We start from the raw sequence: 20504 nt of genomic DNA, 5'->3' as shown, positions 1-20504 counted from the left end.
TTAAAAACACACAAAAAAGAGGAGAGCAGGAGTTACTGGAACCTGGTCTTCAGATGTTGTTTCAACATATCTGCATAATGTTCTTTCCTTATGATGCTACTAAATGTAATGCTCCAATTCCTGCTGCATTAAAACAACTCCACAGCATGATTCTGCCACCGCCATACTATCTGGTTTATTGAGGCTTGAAAGCACCCCCTTTTTTTACTCCAAATGTGAAAATGGTAATTATGGTTGTCAGATCAGAAGACTTGTCTCCAAAACTAAAGTTATCTTTGGACCTAAAGAGGAGCTATCTAGAGTCACTTATTACAACTAAAAACCAGCGATCAGGCCCGAAACCTGGGAGTAGCAATGAACTCTGATCTGAGCCTTCAGAGCCACATAAATACAGTTACAAAGTCGCCCTTCTATCACCTGAAGAACATTTCTAGGATTAGAGGATTTATGTCTCAGCAAGATCTAGAGAAACTCATCCATGCGTTTAGTCGCATCGATTACTGCAACAGCGTCCTCACAGGTCTGCCTAACAAGGAAATCCTCCAGCTGCAGCTGATCCAGAACGCTGCTGCTCGCGTTCTCACTAAAACTAAGGAGATGGAGTACATTACTCCAGTTTTAAAGTCCCTCCACTGGCTCCCTGTAGCTCAAAGAATAGACTTTAAAATACTGTTATTAGTTTATAAATCACTGAACGGCTTAGCACCACAATACATTAAAGATCTGCTGTTGTTGTATCAACCTTCCGGAGCCAGAAGACCGGTCAGGTCTGAATCTGTAGAACCAGAACCAAACACGGAGAAGTAGCATTCAGCTTCTATGCACTACAAATCTGTAACAAACTTCCAGAAAACTGCAAAACTGCTGAAACACTGAGTTCCTTTAAATCTTGACTAAAAACCCACCTGTCTAGAGTTGTATTTGAAACGTAATAATTTACGAATTTAACGATGGAACTTGACTTAATGTCATGTTCTGATTATTGATTCTATGTTACATGACTTTGTGTTTTTATGATGTAAAGCACTTTGAAATGCCTTGTCGCTGAAATGTGCTACACAAATGAAATTTTATTGATTGATTGATAAAAAAAATGATGGTCCTTAAGTATATTATCAAACTGTAATCTGGCTTTTTAAAAATATTAATTGTGATCTCTGGCTCCTCCAGAGACCACAAACCACCATAAAGCCAAAGGGATATTGAAGATAAAACAAAAAGAAATGTCCAAAAGTGCAAACATTTCAGGCTGATGAAGCACATTCATGTTGTAATAAATTTTTATAGGTTGACCTATAAAAATTTGGTAATATCACTTATTTCTTTGTCACAGAGAGGTTAAAGGTGAGATCAGGCCGACCGAGTTAGAGTGACCACGTAAGTATAGCTGTTTAGAGATTGATTTTGATTGATTTTTTACTGTTGTGCTATATATACTTAATTAAATGAAGCGTATTGCTATTATTATTATTATTATTATTATTATTATTATTATTATTATTATTATTATTATTATTATTATTATAGACACTATGGACACTATCTGCAATGACAGCCAGCCATCTTTATAGATCAGGCCTTACATGTAATGAATGAATTTATAAGATATAATTACACTGTTAAAAAAATATTGAACATTTTCAGTGTTCAATACGTTCAGAGTTTTTGAGTTGTACTTGTTGTGAAACAAGGTCCTTCAAGTGATTCTGGTTTTCTAACACTGGCTTATTTTTAATGTTAAGGTGAAAAGCTTTCTTTGTTTTCAAGGTTGCAGCCTACTTTCTTGTTCTCTATAACTAAACTGAAATCTCAGGGAAACAAGTAAAGCACACATAACAATGGACATAGAGATTTCTAATTCAACTCAACCTCCCGTGTGTTTTAGGCTGTTTTAAGAAACCAGTGAAAAACCCAATGAGGAAAACAACATGTGACATTGTGGGTCATTTCTACATCCGTTGGAACATCAGTAAGTATATTTTATTCCTCATTTAGTTCTGAAATGGGGAAAGTGCAAAGTAAAACCCACAAGTCATTTGCTGCCCTTTTATTGATTTTCTGCAACTCACAACTGCAATTAAAGAGGACAAAACTTGACCCGACAAAAATGGGTGAGTACTGCAAATGGAAACCCAAAATATCACGGTGAGATATTCTCTGTAAGACACAACCCAAACTATACTTATTATACTTTTTTATTATTTTCATGAAAGTTTAAAAACAGCTGTTGAAAAAGGTGTTTCACAATTTCACCAAAACACAACAAAATAGAAAAATCCCCAAAACTTTCTATAAAAAGAAAATAAAACAATCAACCACAGACATGAAGTTCATTGCATGCAAGATTTTATATTTTATATAATATTTTGCATCACATTTGTTACTGTAAATGAAGTATCGCATGCTAAGCGTTGGGAACCGGGGCTTTGGGTTTTTTGTAGGTTTTTTCCTCTGTTCACCTGCTGCTTCATTCTTCATCCACCAGATGGTGTTAGAGGCTGCACACCTGGAGGCGCGTGCCCGCTGTTCAGCGCACCTGTAATTCATCATTCAATCATCCTGGAGCTTAAGAGGAGCTGACTGCCTGCACCTCATCGCTGTTTTTGCCAGTAATGGTACCCTGAGCCTCCCTGAGATAGCGCTCTGTGGTTTCCCGAGAAGTCAGTCTTAGTAATCAACTCTTGTTGCCTCTCTCTCTCAGGTGAGAGGCAACAAGATAAGAACAAGGAACCAAAACTACGAACCTGCAGTTTCCTCTCTTTTTGGTGGAAATAATCAAGTCAAGTCAGATCAGTCTAACTACTCTCGAAGTTCCCATTTCTGAAAACCACAAACTCACCATCTCCCTTTGCTGTTCTTTAGTGTGCAGACGACTCCGTGAGCCTGACCCAAGGATCAGAGCCACTCAACCAATCTTTTCATATTGTTTAAATAAACTTTATCTGTTTCCTGTTCTCCTTGCTTTCTGCATGTGGGCTAAGAAGCTGGAACCCAACATGACACTAAGCAGATAATATATGTATATATATATATATATATATATATATATATATATATATATATATATATATATATATATATATATGCAATACTTTCAGCAAATGTAATGTTTAAAAAACTCACAAAAGCTTCATGGGGCCCCATAAAAGTTCACAGAAAGTACAGTCTTCATCTTGAGTTCTTAATTTTCTCCAATTTGCTGACATAATTGACTTCACGTGGTTCATTTCTGTGCGTCCATGCTTTCATCCACTCAAGTTGATTAAACATTCTTCAGACAACACTCTGGTTTATTTTTTGTTACCTGTGACATTTAATTTCAACTGTGCTTGACGTGTTATCATTGCTCCCTGGAGGAGATCCAGGAAGACCCATATATTCATAATTAAACATCTGACAGCTCTAATGGACAGCCAGGGAAGACGGGTTGACAATGTGGTGATGAATGCATGGCTTTTAGCTTTTCCCTCACCTGTATTGTGTAGATTCTAACTGTGGTACAGTTTTACAGGCTACAAGGAGAACATCAGGTCTGGTGGAGAAGATTGAGGGCTGCGAATCTGGAAGATTTTAGTTATGAAGTTATTTTTTTAAATTTATTTATTTATTTTAAAAAAAATTTTATTGCAGTGACATGTTTCTTCTTACTGGAAGTGATAGCCAAAATTAGTCCAGACTATAATCTCAGATAATCTGGGGAGGGAGCTAAAGAGTAGCCTGATAGCAAAGAAGTCTTCCTACCTGAAAAGCTTGTATCTTATCAGATGTCATTACAAATACCAGTGGAGACATGCAGAAAGCTGCTCAGCAATCACAAGAATTTAATTGCTGTACAGCCAATGAAGATTTTGTCTTGCTATATTTTGCTGAACAGTGCCGTGTTGACAGCTTGTTGACTGTCTACCCCACTGCCTCTCATTCCTTGTGGATTATTCAAAACGGTAACAAGCTTCTTTGAAAGCGGCAGCTATTCCAAACTAAATAATTTCCTCCTAATTAATCGTCAGTAATAAAAAATAATAATTTGGTTATCATATATTTCAAAACATGACAAGATTTTTTTATGAATGGAGACATTTTTGTAAGCTATTACATGGCAAATAAAAAAAGAAGCAAAACATAAAATCTAGGGAATTTCATCTTGAAACCAAAAACTGACATCAATTAAAGGGGAGATGAAGTGAAAAGGGAATCTAACCTCAGATGAAGTCCTGGGGGACCAAATATCTAATCTTTGAAGCTGCTAATATGACAAGACCAGCCATGACTGGAAAAAATCTTCGTGCTCCAAAAGATGGGAAGGCAATTACTAGGCTTCAACCCCGTCCCCGTCGCCCGCACGGTATGCTAACCTTTCATGTCCAAATGTCAAACTTTGAACAATCTTGACAGGAGATCCAAACAAAACAAAACTTTTTCTCTTTCAGATTACAAAAAAACAACCTAGGAATTCCCAAAAGTCTGAAGAGTTCTTGATGAAATCATTTAAAAACGTAACAGGAAGAGTCAATCTTTGTTTTATGTATTGCGTGCCTCTTCAAAACGCAGATTGCTACTTATGTTTACTTCATGTCAGAAAAATCTGCTGAAACATGAAATTATTATTTACAGTACCATTCCTTTTTAGGGGCTGCATGTACACCTCAGCAGGTTTCATTGAGTCCATTGTTGACACTACCAACTGGGAATATCCCAACACACAGTTATGTGGTGATGTCTCAGTGGGTTCCTCACTTAGACTTTGGAATTGAGCTTTAAGAAATTATGAAAAGTGATTTTGTTCTTTACTGGGTTCTGGTCTCTACCACAAAGGCGCATGGAGGCAAAACATCAGTGAAGCTGCCAGGAGCTTTAAAGCTTAGACATCTGGAACAAAAATGTGACAGTGAGTAAAAACTATTTTACAATATTTAGTCAAGTGGACCAGGTTTGGTGAATTTGATGATTTTGTGGGTTTTTCTGTTGGACTGTCCTGAGTTTACCACATCTCTTAAAGGGGCAGGATTATGTAAAATAGACTTCTGAGAGCTTTAATTAATGTAATAATGTTATGCTCTGTTGAAAATCCTACCTGGAGTGTTGTCTTGATTCTTTCATGCATGTTTAACATATCCTTGAATCTCCTGTGGCAACCATTCAGCTGCTCAAAACGACCCAGGTGGACCTAGCGCTGCCTTCGAGATGCAGCTCCTTCTTGGAGCTGCAGTTTCCAAGCTTCCGCATCACAGAGCAGCCCTCCCCTACGACTTCCTCACTCACCTATTACAGGAATGGAACTAGAGAAAGTGAATCAGAAATATTTAAGATAAGTTAAGTTAAGATACGTTAACAAACAACAACAATATTTGGGGTGGGTTGGCTTGGATAGCATTTATTCCTTAATAAAATCCCCATTTGAAAACTTCCTTTTGTTTTTACTCAGGTTATTTTTGTCTGATATTAAAACATGAAACATATACAGTAAGTGTGACAAAGCAACAGAAACAGAAGAACTCTCTAAGGCGATAATACTAATACTCTTTCACAGTACTTCCTGGTTCTTCCACACCATGGAAAAGCAATTTTTCTAGGTGCAAGTTAAAGGAAGGTGGCCCTCACTACAGTGGAGTCATATGTAAACAGAGTAAAAAAAGCATTGGGCCTAACACACATCCCTGAGGCCTACCTGTGTTCACAGTGAGAGTTAAGGAGGTGTGCCACTCCATGTGCTGCGGTCAAGCTGACCTGAAGTCTGTAACTCATTTATTGCTGGGTGACCGCAGTTAATGCCGAGCGTAAATCTACAAATAACACCCTGACATACATAACAGCTCTGTTCGGTATGTGAGTGCAATGGGAAGCGTTCTGGAAATGTGGAAGTATTTACGACACAATCGACAAACCGCCTTAGTCCTTTTGTGTTCCTTTCCACAGAGGACGGATTTGTTCTGTTTTAGGCGATTGCTGTTTTTGTGTGACGCATGATTGCTCTGCATGAACACGACTGCCAACTGAGAAATTGGAGACAAGTTCACCAAAGTAAAAAGCAAACGACTGCTAAAAGATAAAGCATGACGACTGACGAAGCTTTGAAAGGACCAAGAGCTGTGGAGTTGGAGCAGATGCTGCGGATGTGTGTGACGGGTGACTGAGTGAAGCCTCTTTGATAAACTGACTCAACAGAGGGTAAACACAGAAGCAATAATCTGGAGCGAGAGGCTGCCAAACAATCCTGACTGCAGCCTCCTTTCTACCTCTCTCTGTTTACATGAATACATTTCTGTTCTTCCCATGCAACAATGCCAGAAATGTCATTCAGTATCTCTCTCACTGTTGCGTCTCTTGAAGGTCATATGTACTTCATTGTCGTTTACATATCTCTGTGTAACTCAACATGCTTGTAAAAGGGATTTATGGTTAGAAAAAAAGAGAGATGCAAAGAGCGATTTGTTGTGATTTCTTCTATTTGCCGTCTGCCTTTTCTTCGCATGAACACTCTTCAGAGCACAAATGCTCGCAAAAGTGCAATCTATACTTCCATGACAACTGAGAAGCACCACGTTCCTGAGGAAACAGTTTGATTGAACCAGGAGCTCTCAAACAGCAGCTTAATAAACAGGAGAAAGATCCAATTTACCGCATTCTTGTTTCTGTGTCATTTTTCCTGGTCAGGAAATTATTCAAGAAGTGTTCAAATGTGAACCGTGAGCTGTAGATTCAAATTATGGCACGCTGTCATTTTTTAAAGGTTTCTAATTGTTCCAACTAGTTCAATGTACATGACACTGTGGGGTAAGATTAAACATTAAAGTCTTTGAGAAATATCTGAAAATATAATTTAAAAACATTGTGAGTTTTTTCTCCTCTAAAGTTGCCGTTCACAAACCTTAATCCAGATTCAATGATTTTTCTGTCAATGAAACTTAACGCATAGCAGCGATATTAGCCGCCTCCCTTCATCCTTTTTATTTTCTCTGCCTAAGGTCCGCTGCCTCAGTGGAGCGATCAACCGTCCTTTAAATCTTTTAGACATGTGAACTGACAATCCAAACAAAAAAAGTGACTCATTTTAAGGCCTGATCCAAATAAGGAAACCTGTCTGAAACTGAGTGAAAGTTTGCTACTTGACTGGCGTGTCTTAAAAGCCAGTCAAAATGAAATGTGTTAAAATTACAGAGAAAATTACAGAGAAGAGATGAGGACATTGTGTGGGTGGGAATTACAGCTGCAAACTGCAGCTCATGACAGAAATTCATCTGAACTGAAAGGTAAGAGCTCGTGTCAGGAGCGTCAGTGAAACTCAGTTAAGATATCTGCTGCTTTGTAGTTGCCTGAGGGCTTGTATTGATGTTAAAACCCTACATTACGAACCACATCACCTGCTTTTGGATGAAGTCAAATTTGAATTAAGTTACTTCCCTTATTATGCAATGGGTGAACATTTTGATACAATTATTTCTGAGACCTCTGTCTGTTTAACAAAGCCAGTTGTTTTCTAAGAACAAAACAAAACGTATCAAGTGATTATGTTGCTAAATTTTACTCATCCTTTATGAAAATTTAAAACTGCCTGTGGTTGTTTCTCATTAGTTTTAGGCACAGAGGTAAGCATGCCCATCTAATGCCACATTAAATTATTTCTCTACACAGTTATTTATTTGTTTGGCAAAAAGTTCCTCTGATGGACGGAAACAAGATGAAGGCTGTTGCCCGCTGGCAGTGCTTCTGTTCTCACAGCTGTGAGTTTGAGATAATGAAATGCAGGCTGGAAAAAGAAAAAAATCTCTTCCCAGCATTCAAATTACACCCGATCATGTTCACTTTCAAGTTGTGTTAGTGATATTGGATAAAATATTAAAATTTGCAAATGCACCATTACCTCTGACAGCTTAAGCTCCGGCTGTCAGTCATTTTGAAGATGTTTTTTCTTGTCAGTGGCCATTTTGGAAAAATAATACTTTGACAATTCTGGATGGGTTTTTTCCCCATCTGTGTTCATATTTTTGATTATTTGCTTGTTTATTTAATTATGCTAGATGTTGCCATTTCAGTCCATTCCTTCATATTTAGGTCCCTTGATTGTTCTTGCTTTGTGTTCTCTATCATTTTTGAGCGTATTATTGGTGTTGAGTGTTTTTTCCCTCTGGTCATTGTTGACTTCTTCCTCAGCTTCATTCATGTTAACCTGTTAACCTGTTTGCCCCCTGCTTTTCCTTCACACCTGCAACCAGTTCCGATCAGCCACCTGTTTCTTATCCAGTAATCAGGACTCCCAGTATTTAAGCTCCTCTCCTTTTCTTGCTCTAACTCTGTTCTGTTGATGTTAATTGACCTACATATACACTCTTCTTTCACTCTGACTAAGCTTGAGATATTTGGGAGGGAATATTGGGGAAGGATCTGTCGTTAGATGTGCAAAGCTAGTAGAGACATAGCTTAAATACTTAGGCGTGTTATACCAACGAAAGACGGTACAACAAAACATTGACTCACGGGGGAATAAATACAAATAGACACTACATTTTCTGTTTTTAATCTAAAAGTATATTTGAATTCTATTTTTTCCCCTTTGTTTTAAAAATGATGCACTACTTTGTGTCACTAAATAAGTTTGTAATCTGACAAAATGAAAAAGAACCAGGAGCGCTTTGTGTTGTGATAAATAAAATCCCAACAGTTGATGAAAGATGGCAGAGTCCTTCTTATTAAAGTAGAGAGAGAACGAAAATTGAACTTAATTGCTTCATTGCGGAGTCTCTCTGAATCCCACTCTTTCGCTTTCTCTCTCTGCTCAAATCCTACGAAGGAGAAGGAGAAAAGCTTTGAGCTCAAAGTTAAAAGAGAAGCGGCGGAGCTGCAGCTCAGCACCACGGACAGCGAACGATGCCGTCATTTTCTATCCGTTCTGGTCAAGCCAGTGGAAAAATCCTAAGAATGTGTCGAAGATAAAAGAGGCTTTTTCTTGGACTTACGAAGAATTTTTTTTTATTATTATTTTTTACCTCTGTTCAAAGTAAGACGAACCCTCACTGTACATTTTTACTCTATGTGCGTCGAATGTCTCCAAATTCCCTAAATATCGTATTCCGCCATTATCAAAAAAGAAGGAGTAGCTTTAGCAAGGGTTTATAATTTATCCTGGGAAACTCCTTTTGCAGAATCCAGATATATAAATGTAAATCCAAGCAGATGCGCTGTGCGTAAAAGCGGTGACACCGCTCGGTGCCATTCAGCTTTGGTGCGCGGCGCACTGTTCGGCTCGTCTTGTTATTTGGAAATCAGATTTTAATATACTTATTTATTTATCGTTAATGAGGCTGACGTGAAGCTTCTCCAACTACACCAACCTCTCATGTGAGATCTAACTGTCTCTTGTTTAAGCTTAGTTATATTTGAGTGAAAACCTCTTTTTTACATAAGAAAAGCAGAAAGTAGCACTTCACTGTCGCAGCTGTTTTACTTCTTTTTTTGCTCTAAAGTAAGATCAGTACAGTCTATTTTCGGAATTAGGGGAATCACATCTGCATGTGGATTGTACACGATGGACCCTCCGGACCCGTACTGGTATCCACTCCCTCCAGAGCCCAACTCCTCTGCAGCCGCTGGCTCCCCCTTTTTCTTTCCCTCCCCTCGTCTCCTGAACGTCTCGTCCAACATGTCCACGCAGAGTGTCCCTTTCCAGGGCAGCAGCACCCCGGTGACCGCTATTATCTACTTCACTGTCTTCTTGGTGGGTCTGACCGGCAACACACTGGCCATTTACGTGGTGTTGCGCTACGCCAAGATGAAGACCGTCACCAACATCTACATCCTGAACCTGGCTGTGGCCGATGAGCTCTACATCATCGGACTGCCCTTCCTCACCACTCAGAACGTTCTCTCGTACTGGCCCTTTGGATCGTTCCTCTGTCGTGTGGTGATGACTGCGGACTCCATGAACCAGTTCACGTCCATCTTCTGCCTCACGGTCATGTCCATGGATCGTTATCTGGCTGTGGTCCATCCGATCCGTAGCACCAAATGGAGACACCCTCGCGTGGCCAAGGTGGTGAGCGCAGCGGTCTGGGCTGTGTCCTTTATCGTGGTCCTGCCAGTGGTCATCTTCTCTGATGTGCAGGTATATCTTTAGACCATATGTTCATTTTATTTGTAGTAAGTTATCATTATTATTAAATATCAACATTCAGTTGGAAGACAACATTTATTGAACCCCAAAAGTGCAACAAATAAAAAAAAAATAGATTGAAGATACTTTATTGTGTCAGTAACTACTGAAAGGTCCGACATAAAACATAAATTATTTATAAAGTATCTCGTTAAATAATTATAAAGTTAATTGTTATGGTTTTTATATTTACAAAAACATTTCATTATCTATCTAAAGGGGGCGCTACGTCGCATCAGGAGTTATTTTCTGCCAACCTTGCAGATCAAAGTTAGCGGGTGGGGCCAATGTTGAGGTCGAGATGATTAGTCTGTGGTAGACTTGCTCTGCAGGTTGCTGAAGTGGACCCAAACACAGCCAAGATTAAGACATAATCAAAGTGTCAAAAAATTGTAGAACCCGTAAATAAGTGTGTTTATATATGCCAATTTCTTTTGCCGGAAAATCTACAACTAAGAGTGATAAGACCACAGTCTCCATTTGTATTGTATTTTAGAACCAGATCAATTTTGAGCTATTTTCAGATGTGCACATGGTTGATGCTCCACGTGTGAAGCCGATGTTGGTTGTTTAAAGTGTTTTACGCAGCGAATAAGGTTTTATTGGAATGGAAATCCTTTTAAATGGTGTCTTTGCAATAAATACTGATGTGTCACTTCACATGTGATGATATGTGATGACACAGCAATGCTTGCACTGACCTAGAACCTGTGGTAATTAGAAAACTGGTTGTGCTTACGTTTCATTGGGGAAACGTAAGCACAAAGTTTCAAGAAAGTTATTTTTTCTTACACTGGTTTTTGCCTTTCATGTGTCAGTATAGTCACAAAATATCTGCTGATGACTCGGCAAGCTCATTTTCCAAATGTTCCTCCTGCATGGTTATGGATGATTAATGAAGGTAGCAGATCTTTCTCAGTGTCTGATCATATAAGGGGAGAAACTTTTTTAAATATGAAGAGCATGTTGATATTTTCACTTGTGTACCATCAGACTTAACATCTACCTGTGTGGGTAGATGGCGGACATATGAAAAGAGTTTGACAGCTTGCGCCCTTCGAATAATATTTTAACAGCTAATTTGTAGTAATGTTACAAAATACTGGCTAATTATGAGGAGAAAAAAAGAGACTTGCACAACTACTTAGTGACTGTAAGAAAAAGCATAGTATTCTGCTCATACAGTTGTTGAGAGGAACATGTTAATCTGTGCTTGTGCACAGCAAGGCAACGATGCCATTCAAAAATGGTGCAAATACCATATTTTATTGTATCTTTCTAACTAATGCGTAAACTTTATGGTTTGAAATGTAACATCCGAACTGGTGGTAAGATACTAATCGCCAACAAAATCTAACAACAACAGCTGCAAAGGCAGAATAATCAAATAACTGCAACTAAAACAAACAAACAAAAAAATCTAAGACAAGGCATAAATAGTAAGAAAACTCACATTGGCTTAAAAGACAGAACCAATGTTATAAGGCAGTGGTGCCTAAAGTCGGTCCTGGAGGGCCGGCATCCTGCATGTTTTAGTTCTCTCCCTGGTGGTACCAACAACCTTTTCAGCATGTCAATGTTCTTCTTAGGCCTTCTAACGAGCCATCATTGGATCCGGGTGTGTTAAACCAGGGAGAAAACTAAAACATGAAGGATACCGGCCCTCCAGGACCCACTTTGGGCACCACTGTTATAAGAAAAAACAGTGGTTAACTGCTTATTAGAAATAAGCAGTTAATGGAAAGGAGGAACAGGTGTGCTGATTACCACACCCTGTTCAGGTGTGACAGAGACAGGAACGCCTGCCAAGGAAGCTGATTTAACACGATGAAATGGGAACATCTGTGATAATGTACAAAACAGAAGTGACAAAGAAAGAGCAAAATATTAGTTCTAAATTTAATCTCAAAATGCTAAAAAACAAAACAAAAAAAGTGACAACGCATACTTCTTGTTAAAACAAGAACAACCTTCTGTAATAATAAACTGATTCTTCAATCTTCTACGTACTCATACCAATCTGTTTTAAAAAGATCTTTTTTCCCTCTAATGTCACTCAGGACATGTTTAACTCCTGCAACATGAACTGGCCGGAGCCAAAGGATGTGTGGTCGACGGCCTTCATTATTTACACTGCCACAGTGGGTTTCTTTGGGCCACTGCTCGTCATTTGCCTCTGTTACCTGCTCATTGTTATTAAGGTGCGTTTATATCACCTATCTGTCATACGTCCCTTCTGGCGTTAAAGATGTATTAAATATTATGCAGGTGAAGTCATCTGGGGCCAGGGTGGGCTTCATTAACCGCCGCCGTTCAGAGCGAAAGGTGACGCGCATGGTGGTGGTCATCGTGGTGGTGTTCGTGCTCTGCTGGCTGCCGTTCTACATCATCAACATGGTCAACCTGGTGGTCATCATCCCCGAGTCCAGTGTCACTGCCGGGATCTACTTCTTCGCTGTCGTCCTGTCCTACGCCAACTCCTGTGCGAACCCGCTGCTCTACGGCTTTTTGTCGGATAACTTCAAGCAAAGCTTCAGAAAGGTCGGCTGAAAATCCTCCAGCCTTAAAACAAAACCACAGAATTGATGAAGTTCTCAAAGTTGCCACGCCATGTTGTGCAACAGTCAGACATTTTTTTCTTCTTGTTTATGTTGTTTCCATTACTCGCCTCGTTTCCTGCTTTACTTTGTTGGTCTTTGTGCTCTTTCTTTGGTTAAGGTCCTGGTTTTCCAATTGCACCTCAGGCTCAGTATTGTCACTCCTGCCTTTCTTTATTCCTTACCATCTTCAGATGATTCACGTGTTTCTTCTTTTGGCAAGTTCCACTTTCAGTTGGTTTGAATAATAAAAGAAATGCAGCACATTTTGTGACATTAATGATTCCTGACCTACTTATAAAGTATCTATGACACTTTTGAGGTTGTGTGGTGGATGTGGATCGGGACGGGGCCTTAAATTTCACGGTGTGCCTCTTCGTCAACATGCCATTAGTTACATTTTGCAGATACCACATTTTATGTTTTTCTGTTTTATAACGTAGGGATTTAGGTAAGGAAACAGATATTGCAAAAGTGCAATATTTCTCAAACTGTCATTTTATTGTGATTCATTACGCGTAGAGAGTGTATCTCAAGCTTTTGTTTTAATTTTTATATATATTTAATGATTATGGATTTCAGCACATCTGTCAATGCCCACGGCCCAAACCCAGCCAGTCTCTGGACTGTAGAGGTTTCCATTTGAGCTGTAAATTTTGGTGAGTATCAAAGAAAGCAAGAACCCTGACACCATGCCACGGAAATGAGAAAAAAAAAATTGCCCCGTACAGATTCACGGTTCCAATTCCTGGAGAGCTCTCATGTGGCTGTATAACCTTTCTAGATATCCTTTAAAGCTGCTCTTTTGACCCTACAGGTGCTCTGTGTTAAGGGTATGAGGTGTGCCGCCAATGGTGTCGATGACGGTGACCCCAGCGTTCCACGCACAGAGAAAACTACGGCACAGGACTGCATCCTGCTCTCCCCTCGTAACGAGGTCTACCACGACGCACAGAGCAGCCAGGTAACCTTGCTATGTAGGTCGTGTTGTGCGGGAGATAATGTGAAAATGATGATGTTTGGTGCACATAAAGGAGAAACAGGAAAATAAATGGGTCCTTTATGTACAGCTTGTGAATGTCGTCTGGTATCATGCAGGAAAATTACATTATTAGCCTTTAAGGATGAAGAACTGACAGGAAACACTTTGGCTCAGGCAGCTTCATCAAGTCCAATAAGAAGAGCTGTAAATCTGCCATAATGGCTCTGAGACTCCCTTTATGCTATACCAGCTGGTTCAGTGTTATGAAAACATAAGTCACAAATTCAGACATTTAGTTGCTGATGTTTAGATTTGTGTGAAAGTGCTTTAGCTTCTCAAACTTTCCCACTTTTTCGCACTTGACTACAAAACTAGAAACTGTATTGTGTTCAATTAGGATTTTATGAGATAGACCAACACAAAACACTGCATAACTATGAAGCTGAAGGAAACTGACCCATGATGTTTTGCAATGTTTACTAAAAATCTGAAAAGTGTGCCAGGTAAAAGAAAAATCATCATGAAGACTAAGAAACACAGCAGACAAGTCAGAGAGAAAGTAATGGAGAAGTTAATGTAAGTTTGGATTATAAAACAATATCTTGCTGCGCATTATGTGTTTAATCCATCATCTGAAAACTGAAGGAGTGCAACACAATCAAAACTGGCAAGTTGGGTGCGCTCTCAAACTGGTATGACTGAACATGAGCTAATCTGCTAAGAATGAGCTGAGATGTCAGTCTCTATCTCTATATATCTGAAAAGGTTTGTCTCTAAGAGAAACTAACGTTGTTTTTGCAAAGCATTGATACAGGAGGACACCATTTGGTCAAATTAACAAAATATTCAAAACCACATCTCTTTTTTTCATTGAACCTACATTTTGTTGTTCTAACACGTAAAATCCCACAAAGCTAAAAATAAAGCTTGTGATTTAAATGTGAGAAAAGTTGAAAAAGTATCAAGACTTTTTCAAGGCACCGTCTCCTCAGTAATTTTACCAAGCGAAACTACAACTTTCACTTCCTCCTTTATTTTCTCTCAGTACATCAGCAATAATTTTTATACATTTCTCTAACCTATTCTCCTTGCCTTGCTCAAGATCTCACCCCACCCCACTGACTGTTTTGGCCCCCACTCTGCTGCCGACCTGAACCGCTCCACCCCTAAGTACCAGCTTTCCTCCACGTTCCCGGGAACAGTCGCTACTACGGCCGGAAACGTCTTGATTACTTCTGAGGCACCCGAACCTCCCACTACCACGGCCCTGACCACCGCCGCCTCCTCTGCCTCCGTAGCTCCAGAGGAACAGCAGTGAGTGGACTCTGGGCCCCAGAGTGGGTCTACAGAAGAGAAACAGAGAGAGGCTGGACTTGCTGTTTAAGATATCAAACCGAAAAAAATTTTATTTCTTTTTCTTTCAAACTGCAAGCTCACTTTAAACAAATTGCCACACTTCTGCTTCTCATTGTGTGACAAACTGTTGAAGATTTTTGTTTACCAAGCCCGACTCTTCATTAAGCCTCCCTCTGACATAAGTGCCTTTTCATCAGCTCTCAGTAATCATCTCAGCTCCTAAAGGAAGGCAGAAACATTCACACAATCTTTTTTTGTGTGTGTGCTTTGTGTCAAGGACTCTTTTAGCTTGTAACCATGTCTATGCTTACTAGACCCAAATGCCTTTTACATTCAGAGAAAAGAATTTGTACATCTTATTTCATATAACTAACACCAATGTTTTAATTTGTACTTAATGGGTTTTTTAATGCTCACACTAATTTCTTATCATTTACTATACAGTTATGATCAAAATTAACATCCTTTCAACAAGAGCATTAATATCTTATTCAGTTTGGGCTTTAAAGTTACAAATTTAACCTTCCTTTTTCTATGAAGAAGTGATTATACAACATGCAACTTCATTAGTTCCACAAATTACAACTTATTGTGATTTATGTTTTTCCCTTCATCTGCATATTCAACAGTGACATGCGGTGAGGTTCATGGCTGGTGAGGAACTGGCTTAATCAAAAATCATAAGACCCCCTGCATGTTGTACATACGGAAATTTCGCGCATGCGGACAACAATGAATGGCAAAAAGACTATACTTTCACATGCCATCCATGGCCGTGCTGCCATGGTAGAATAATTCCGTTAACTCAATGAAACTTGGAAATATAGATATTATTTTAGTGCTATGCTGCACAAGCAAAGGGAAAAACCCGCTGAAGTACAACTCAAACCACCATTTTCTCTGTATCGGCCAAGCTACACATAGACTCGTTGCATGTAGCTTCACTTTTGATCGCTCCTCAGCACACGAAACATGTTACACATAGTTAGTAACAACAAGCACTGTACATTATATACATAAGATAAATGATGGAAAATCAGTTCATATATTAAAAGTTTTTTAACCATTTTATTGGCGACGTGCAAACAGGAGGATCATTCTCCCATAGAATGGCAGCCAGTGCAGTTAGCGAGAGGTTGCGCAATCACCTGGGATTGCACAACTTTGTCAAAGTTTGTCAAAGTTTCAACTATTTGACCCAAATTCTCACCTTCTGGAGAGAGGAAACTGGTAAGGATATATTAATTAAGATTCATGCCTGTCATTGAGTGGAAACTGCTGCAACACCAGTGTCTTTGTCCACAGTTGCAGTTTATGCCATCCAAGAAGTGCCTGCTTCAAAATTAGCACCTTCAAATTCAAATGAAAAAGAAGAACTTTTGGAAAAGTCTCGGCGAGGCTTTCAAACCTAAGAACACAAAGTAGGTAAAAGAATAGAAAGTGATCCCAAACCCAGATCAACATTCACCTCATTCCCAAATCATCTACCCTATCCTGACAAAGGATGAACCAGCTGAAATGCTAGTTTCTTTCCAGGAGAATTAACCAACTAAAATGATCTCTCTCTTCTGATTAAAACATGGATCCAATATTGAGCCAGAATTAGACCAGAAGCTTGTTGATGGTAGGCTGGCCATTGCCTTCCTGCGCTAAGTAAAATTCTCACTTACAGAACAGTTTGTGCTTTCTACCATTCACTTGGATTCCCTCTGGTAGATTTTTCTATTGGGCCAATCAGTGAACAGAAGAAGTTGTGAACGATGACGTTGTTTTTCTGCGCTGTTTTAGAATCGTAGTCTGTCTGTAGTTTTAGGAATGGCAGCGGAGGAAGTGAACGAAACCATCCAGTAGTTTTGATCACACTTCCAAGTATTGAATGAATATTATCAGCCGCCCCGTTCGGCTTGGCACTTCTCTTTTCACAATGCAGGATGGTTGCTTAAATCACTGGCAATTTCTGGTGAGCTTCATAACGTCAAACTTCTGCGTTACATACAGTACAGACCAAAAGTTTGGACACAACTGTGTGTCTGTACTGTACATCACATCAAACGTTAGCAACTGGGTAAAATTTAAAACATCAACACAATCTACACCTCCAGGAAGTTTCTCAATAAGAGCCCAGATCCTCTGTACGAAGTAAATAGCATAGGACAAGGAGCTGGTTTTTACCAGGCTATGTTGGTGGTAACTAAAATTTGCTTTCCTGCAAAACACTAACCAAATTGTTGGATGACTACTGAAAGACCACACAACAACTTATGCCTGACTGGGGAATATAGGCTACATGATTTTTCAGACTAGCTAAAGCCAATTGAAAAAATCCAATAGAAATAAAGGTTCACATTTGTTTTGATGTTTTACTTACTTCAAGTTGTCTTCTGACACTGCTCCCTGTCCTGCAGGACTTTTTTATTGGCTGCTGACAACACCTTTGCAGATGAGTCAGTAATCTGTTCACACTCTCTATATCAACTCCCAAATGCAATGGCGTAAGAGCGTCTCTGCTGAAACGCCATCATTTTGTGTAAAAATAGATTTCTGGGTTGGTGGAGTTAAAGACTGAGCTGAGGTCAGGGTAGTCAAAATTCACAATAAATTCAAACTTGTGTACCAAATCTTAAAAAAACAAACAAAAAAAAACACTAATTGCATGTTGTATAATCTTTGCTTTCCTGTAAATTCAAACTCAAATTATTCACAAAAAACCCTAATTAATATAATGCTGTCACCCATGATGACATGGTGATTTTGATGGATTAGCATCTGTATATCTTGTGAAGTCTAATACTGTATATTATGTGTGTATTTTTAAACCAGGCTTGTTGCTGTTTCCTACAGTGAATGTAATTGGTTGGCAGCTCAGAAAAAACTCACCCAGCATCGAACACAAAACCTCTGACCTCTTTGTGCTTTTACTCTGTTTGTTTTGTGTGTGTGTGTGTCGGGGGGGTGCTCAACTTTATTTGTGTCTCTTACATGGATTTGTTTTTTTCAAAAGATGTTTTTAAAATCCACAATTTCTGTGAGCATATTGCTTCCTGGGTTATTGGGGGCTTTAGCTTAGACTCACTCCGCGCTAAACACTAGATGAGGTATTTAGCTCTTGGACTTTACGATCATATTTCCACTTGAGCTTTTAAAAATTATTATAGTGGAGTTGTAACTGGGACACTATGAAAAGGACAATTCGTGGTATAATTGCAGTTCAAATGAGTTTCAGACTCATTAGTTTTGCATTTGAAGCTTAAGGATTTTCAAACTAAATTTCTGTGAATAAAAATTCAAAAGACTTTTTTTCTAGTGCTAAATTGTGCTGGCAGTATTGCTGTATTGTTGTTTGTGTGTTTTGTCTCTTCTTTTAGTCATATCCAACAATCACCCTGCGTGTAAATATATAAAGTTAATTTAGGACATCATATAGAGAAGGCAGAGACTTTCACTGAAAAAGCACTTTAGTGCATAATGTGAAAGTAGAACATTTTCTGATGGATTGTTGCGCCTTTTGTGTTTTGGAAAAAGTAATTTTTTTCACAGTGCAAAGAAGCTGATTGGTCGATAATGATCAAGTGGAGCCAACAATTCAGAGAAAACGAACCAAGGTTATTCATCATAAAAGCTTTTACGCACAAATTTCTTGAATACTTGATAGTCATTGTTGTGAAGATGTACCGGTGCTTTGGATGTCCTTGAAATAAAACGTTTTTAAAAATCTGGTCATGTCTTCTTCTTCTTCTTCTTCTTCTTGCACAAACATGTCCTAACAACTCCAAGCGATCAGACTGAATCTGTGGAAGGAAAATAAGCATTGAGTGGATTTTAGGAGGTTCACAATGTGAGCAACAGGCTTTACGTTGACCAGATTGGTTCTGCTTTCAGACTCGGGTCAAGGTCCAGCGTTATCTCAGGAGCTCCCTCTCTGAACCAGAAGGAAAACTGACTACCAGCAACAAACTACATTCTCTGTAAGTTTTAGGGGTTTCTGTTTGTATCTGCAGTATTGATAGTGCCATCTAAAAGTATTATAGTAGCATAAGGGGGCAATGTTATGTATTTTACAGGCACATTGTGCAGTTTTATAGCTGTTGATAGCTGATACCACTTCAGCAGAGGGTGACCGCATGGATCAGATGGTTAAAACTTGCATAAAATATGTTCTTCTACTGCCAAAACAATTCCTTACACATGCAAAACTAGTTTCTGAATCAATAAAGAAGGCTAACATTAAGCTCCTGGAGAGGCCCTAACTTTAACGCTATTTGAAATGTAAAAACTGTGATTTAAACCTGGGACGGTGGTGGGAAAGCAGTCAATTTGAATTTGCTCTACCAATTATACCAAACAAAAAGCCAGTTTCATTCCAGGGTCTGTTTTTGGCTGCAGATGGGATGTAGATCAGCATGAAACCAAATACTGGTGGGGGCGTGTGCAACTTTTTGAGCCAGCTGAGAAAATTCTTACTCATGTACCCAATTACTGTTTTTAAGACACATTTAAGGTCCCAGGGGGAATTGTTGTGAGCCTCTGACTAGACCTGTTATCAGGGGCGCTGCCAGGAATCTTGGGCTCCATGACAAAAAATTTTATTGCCCCCCCACCCCCCCACGCAGCTCCTGTTACAATTTTTTGAGTCTATTTGACCCATCAAAAGCGTCACAATTTTAAAGGCTTGCAACTGCCTTGCTTTCTTTGGTCTGTTGGTCAGGGGCCCTTGGAATTGTCATAACTTTTCCCACCTATATGGCGCTCCTGCCTGTTATTGCAGTTTTTCCCAAAGTGAATAAACAGGCCACATGTTGTAGTAGAAAGGATATTTGAAGAACATGAAACATCTTCAGGTTCATAATGTGATATAATTAGCTAGCCCCCAACACACACACACACACACACACACACACACACACACACACACACACACACACGCATGCACGCACGCACGCACACACACACACACACACACACACACACACACACACACATATACGCAAGCACAAACTGATGAATCTACAGATTGTTCACTGCATAAATCTCAATATTCAGCCCAACACCTCTAGAGATAAGCGTGACAGAAAAGAACACAAAGCAGTCAAATCCAATAATGTAGAAATGATCTCTCTTTCACATCTAATTTGTTTTATGCTCAGAGGGTCACGCAAACGCACGCACACACACACACACACACATTTGGCTCACTTCAGACAGTATACACAAAAGCTAGACTTGGGCTGATATAATCAGAGAAGGAAAGCTGCAGGACAGACAGCAAGTCAGAGACCATGTGCCACAACACAGGACTGAAAGAGCAAAGGTTGAACAGATAGACAGCGAGGCCTGCAGGGCAGTTTGGAGTAATGCTACACCTGTAGCCAAGTCTTTTCTGAACCATCTTTCATGTGATTCATGATTTAAAAAACCCTCCTCATTC

At 39.3% G+C, this 20504-nt stretch overlaps 1 protein-coding gene across 1 annotated transcript; it reads left to right on the top strand.

Annotated features, from left to right (window-relative positions):
- Positions 1-8819: 8819 nt before the first annotated feature.
- On the top strand, positions 8820-18795 carry LOC102218975 (somatostatin-like receptor F_48D10.1). The gene is made up of 5 exons (XM_005805115.2): positions 8820-10096; positions 12205-12345; positions 12413-12685; positions 13559-13705; positions 14826-18795. Exons 1-5 carry the CDS (start codon positions 9521-9523, stop codon positions 15039-15041), a joined length of 1353 nt encoding a protein of 450 aa, XP_005805172.1. The 5' UTR covers positions 8820-9520; the 3' UTR covers positions 15042-18795.
- The last annotated feature ends 1709 nt before the right edge of the window (positions 18796-20504 follow it).

The sequence above is a fragment of the Xiphophorus maculatus genome, chromosome 5 (assembly GCF_002775205.1).
Source record: "Xiphophorus maculatus strain JP 163 A chromosome 5, X_maculatus-5.0-male, whole genome shotgun sequence".
NCBI lineage: Eukaryota > Metazoa > Chordata > Actinopteri > Cyprinodontiformes > Poeciliidae > Xiphophorus > Xiphophorus maculatus.
Note: the sequence above shows the minus strand (reverse complement) of the source record. Positions and strands in the feature narration are given on the sequence as shown.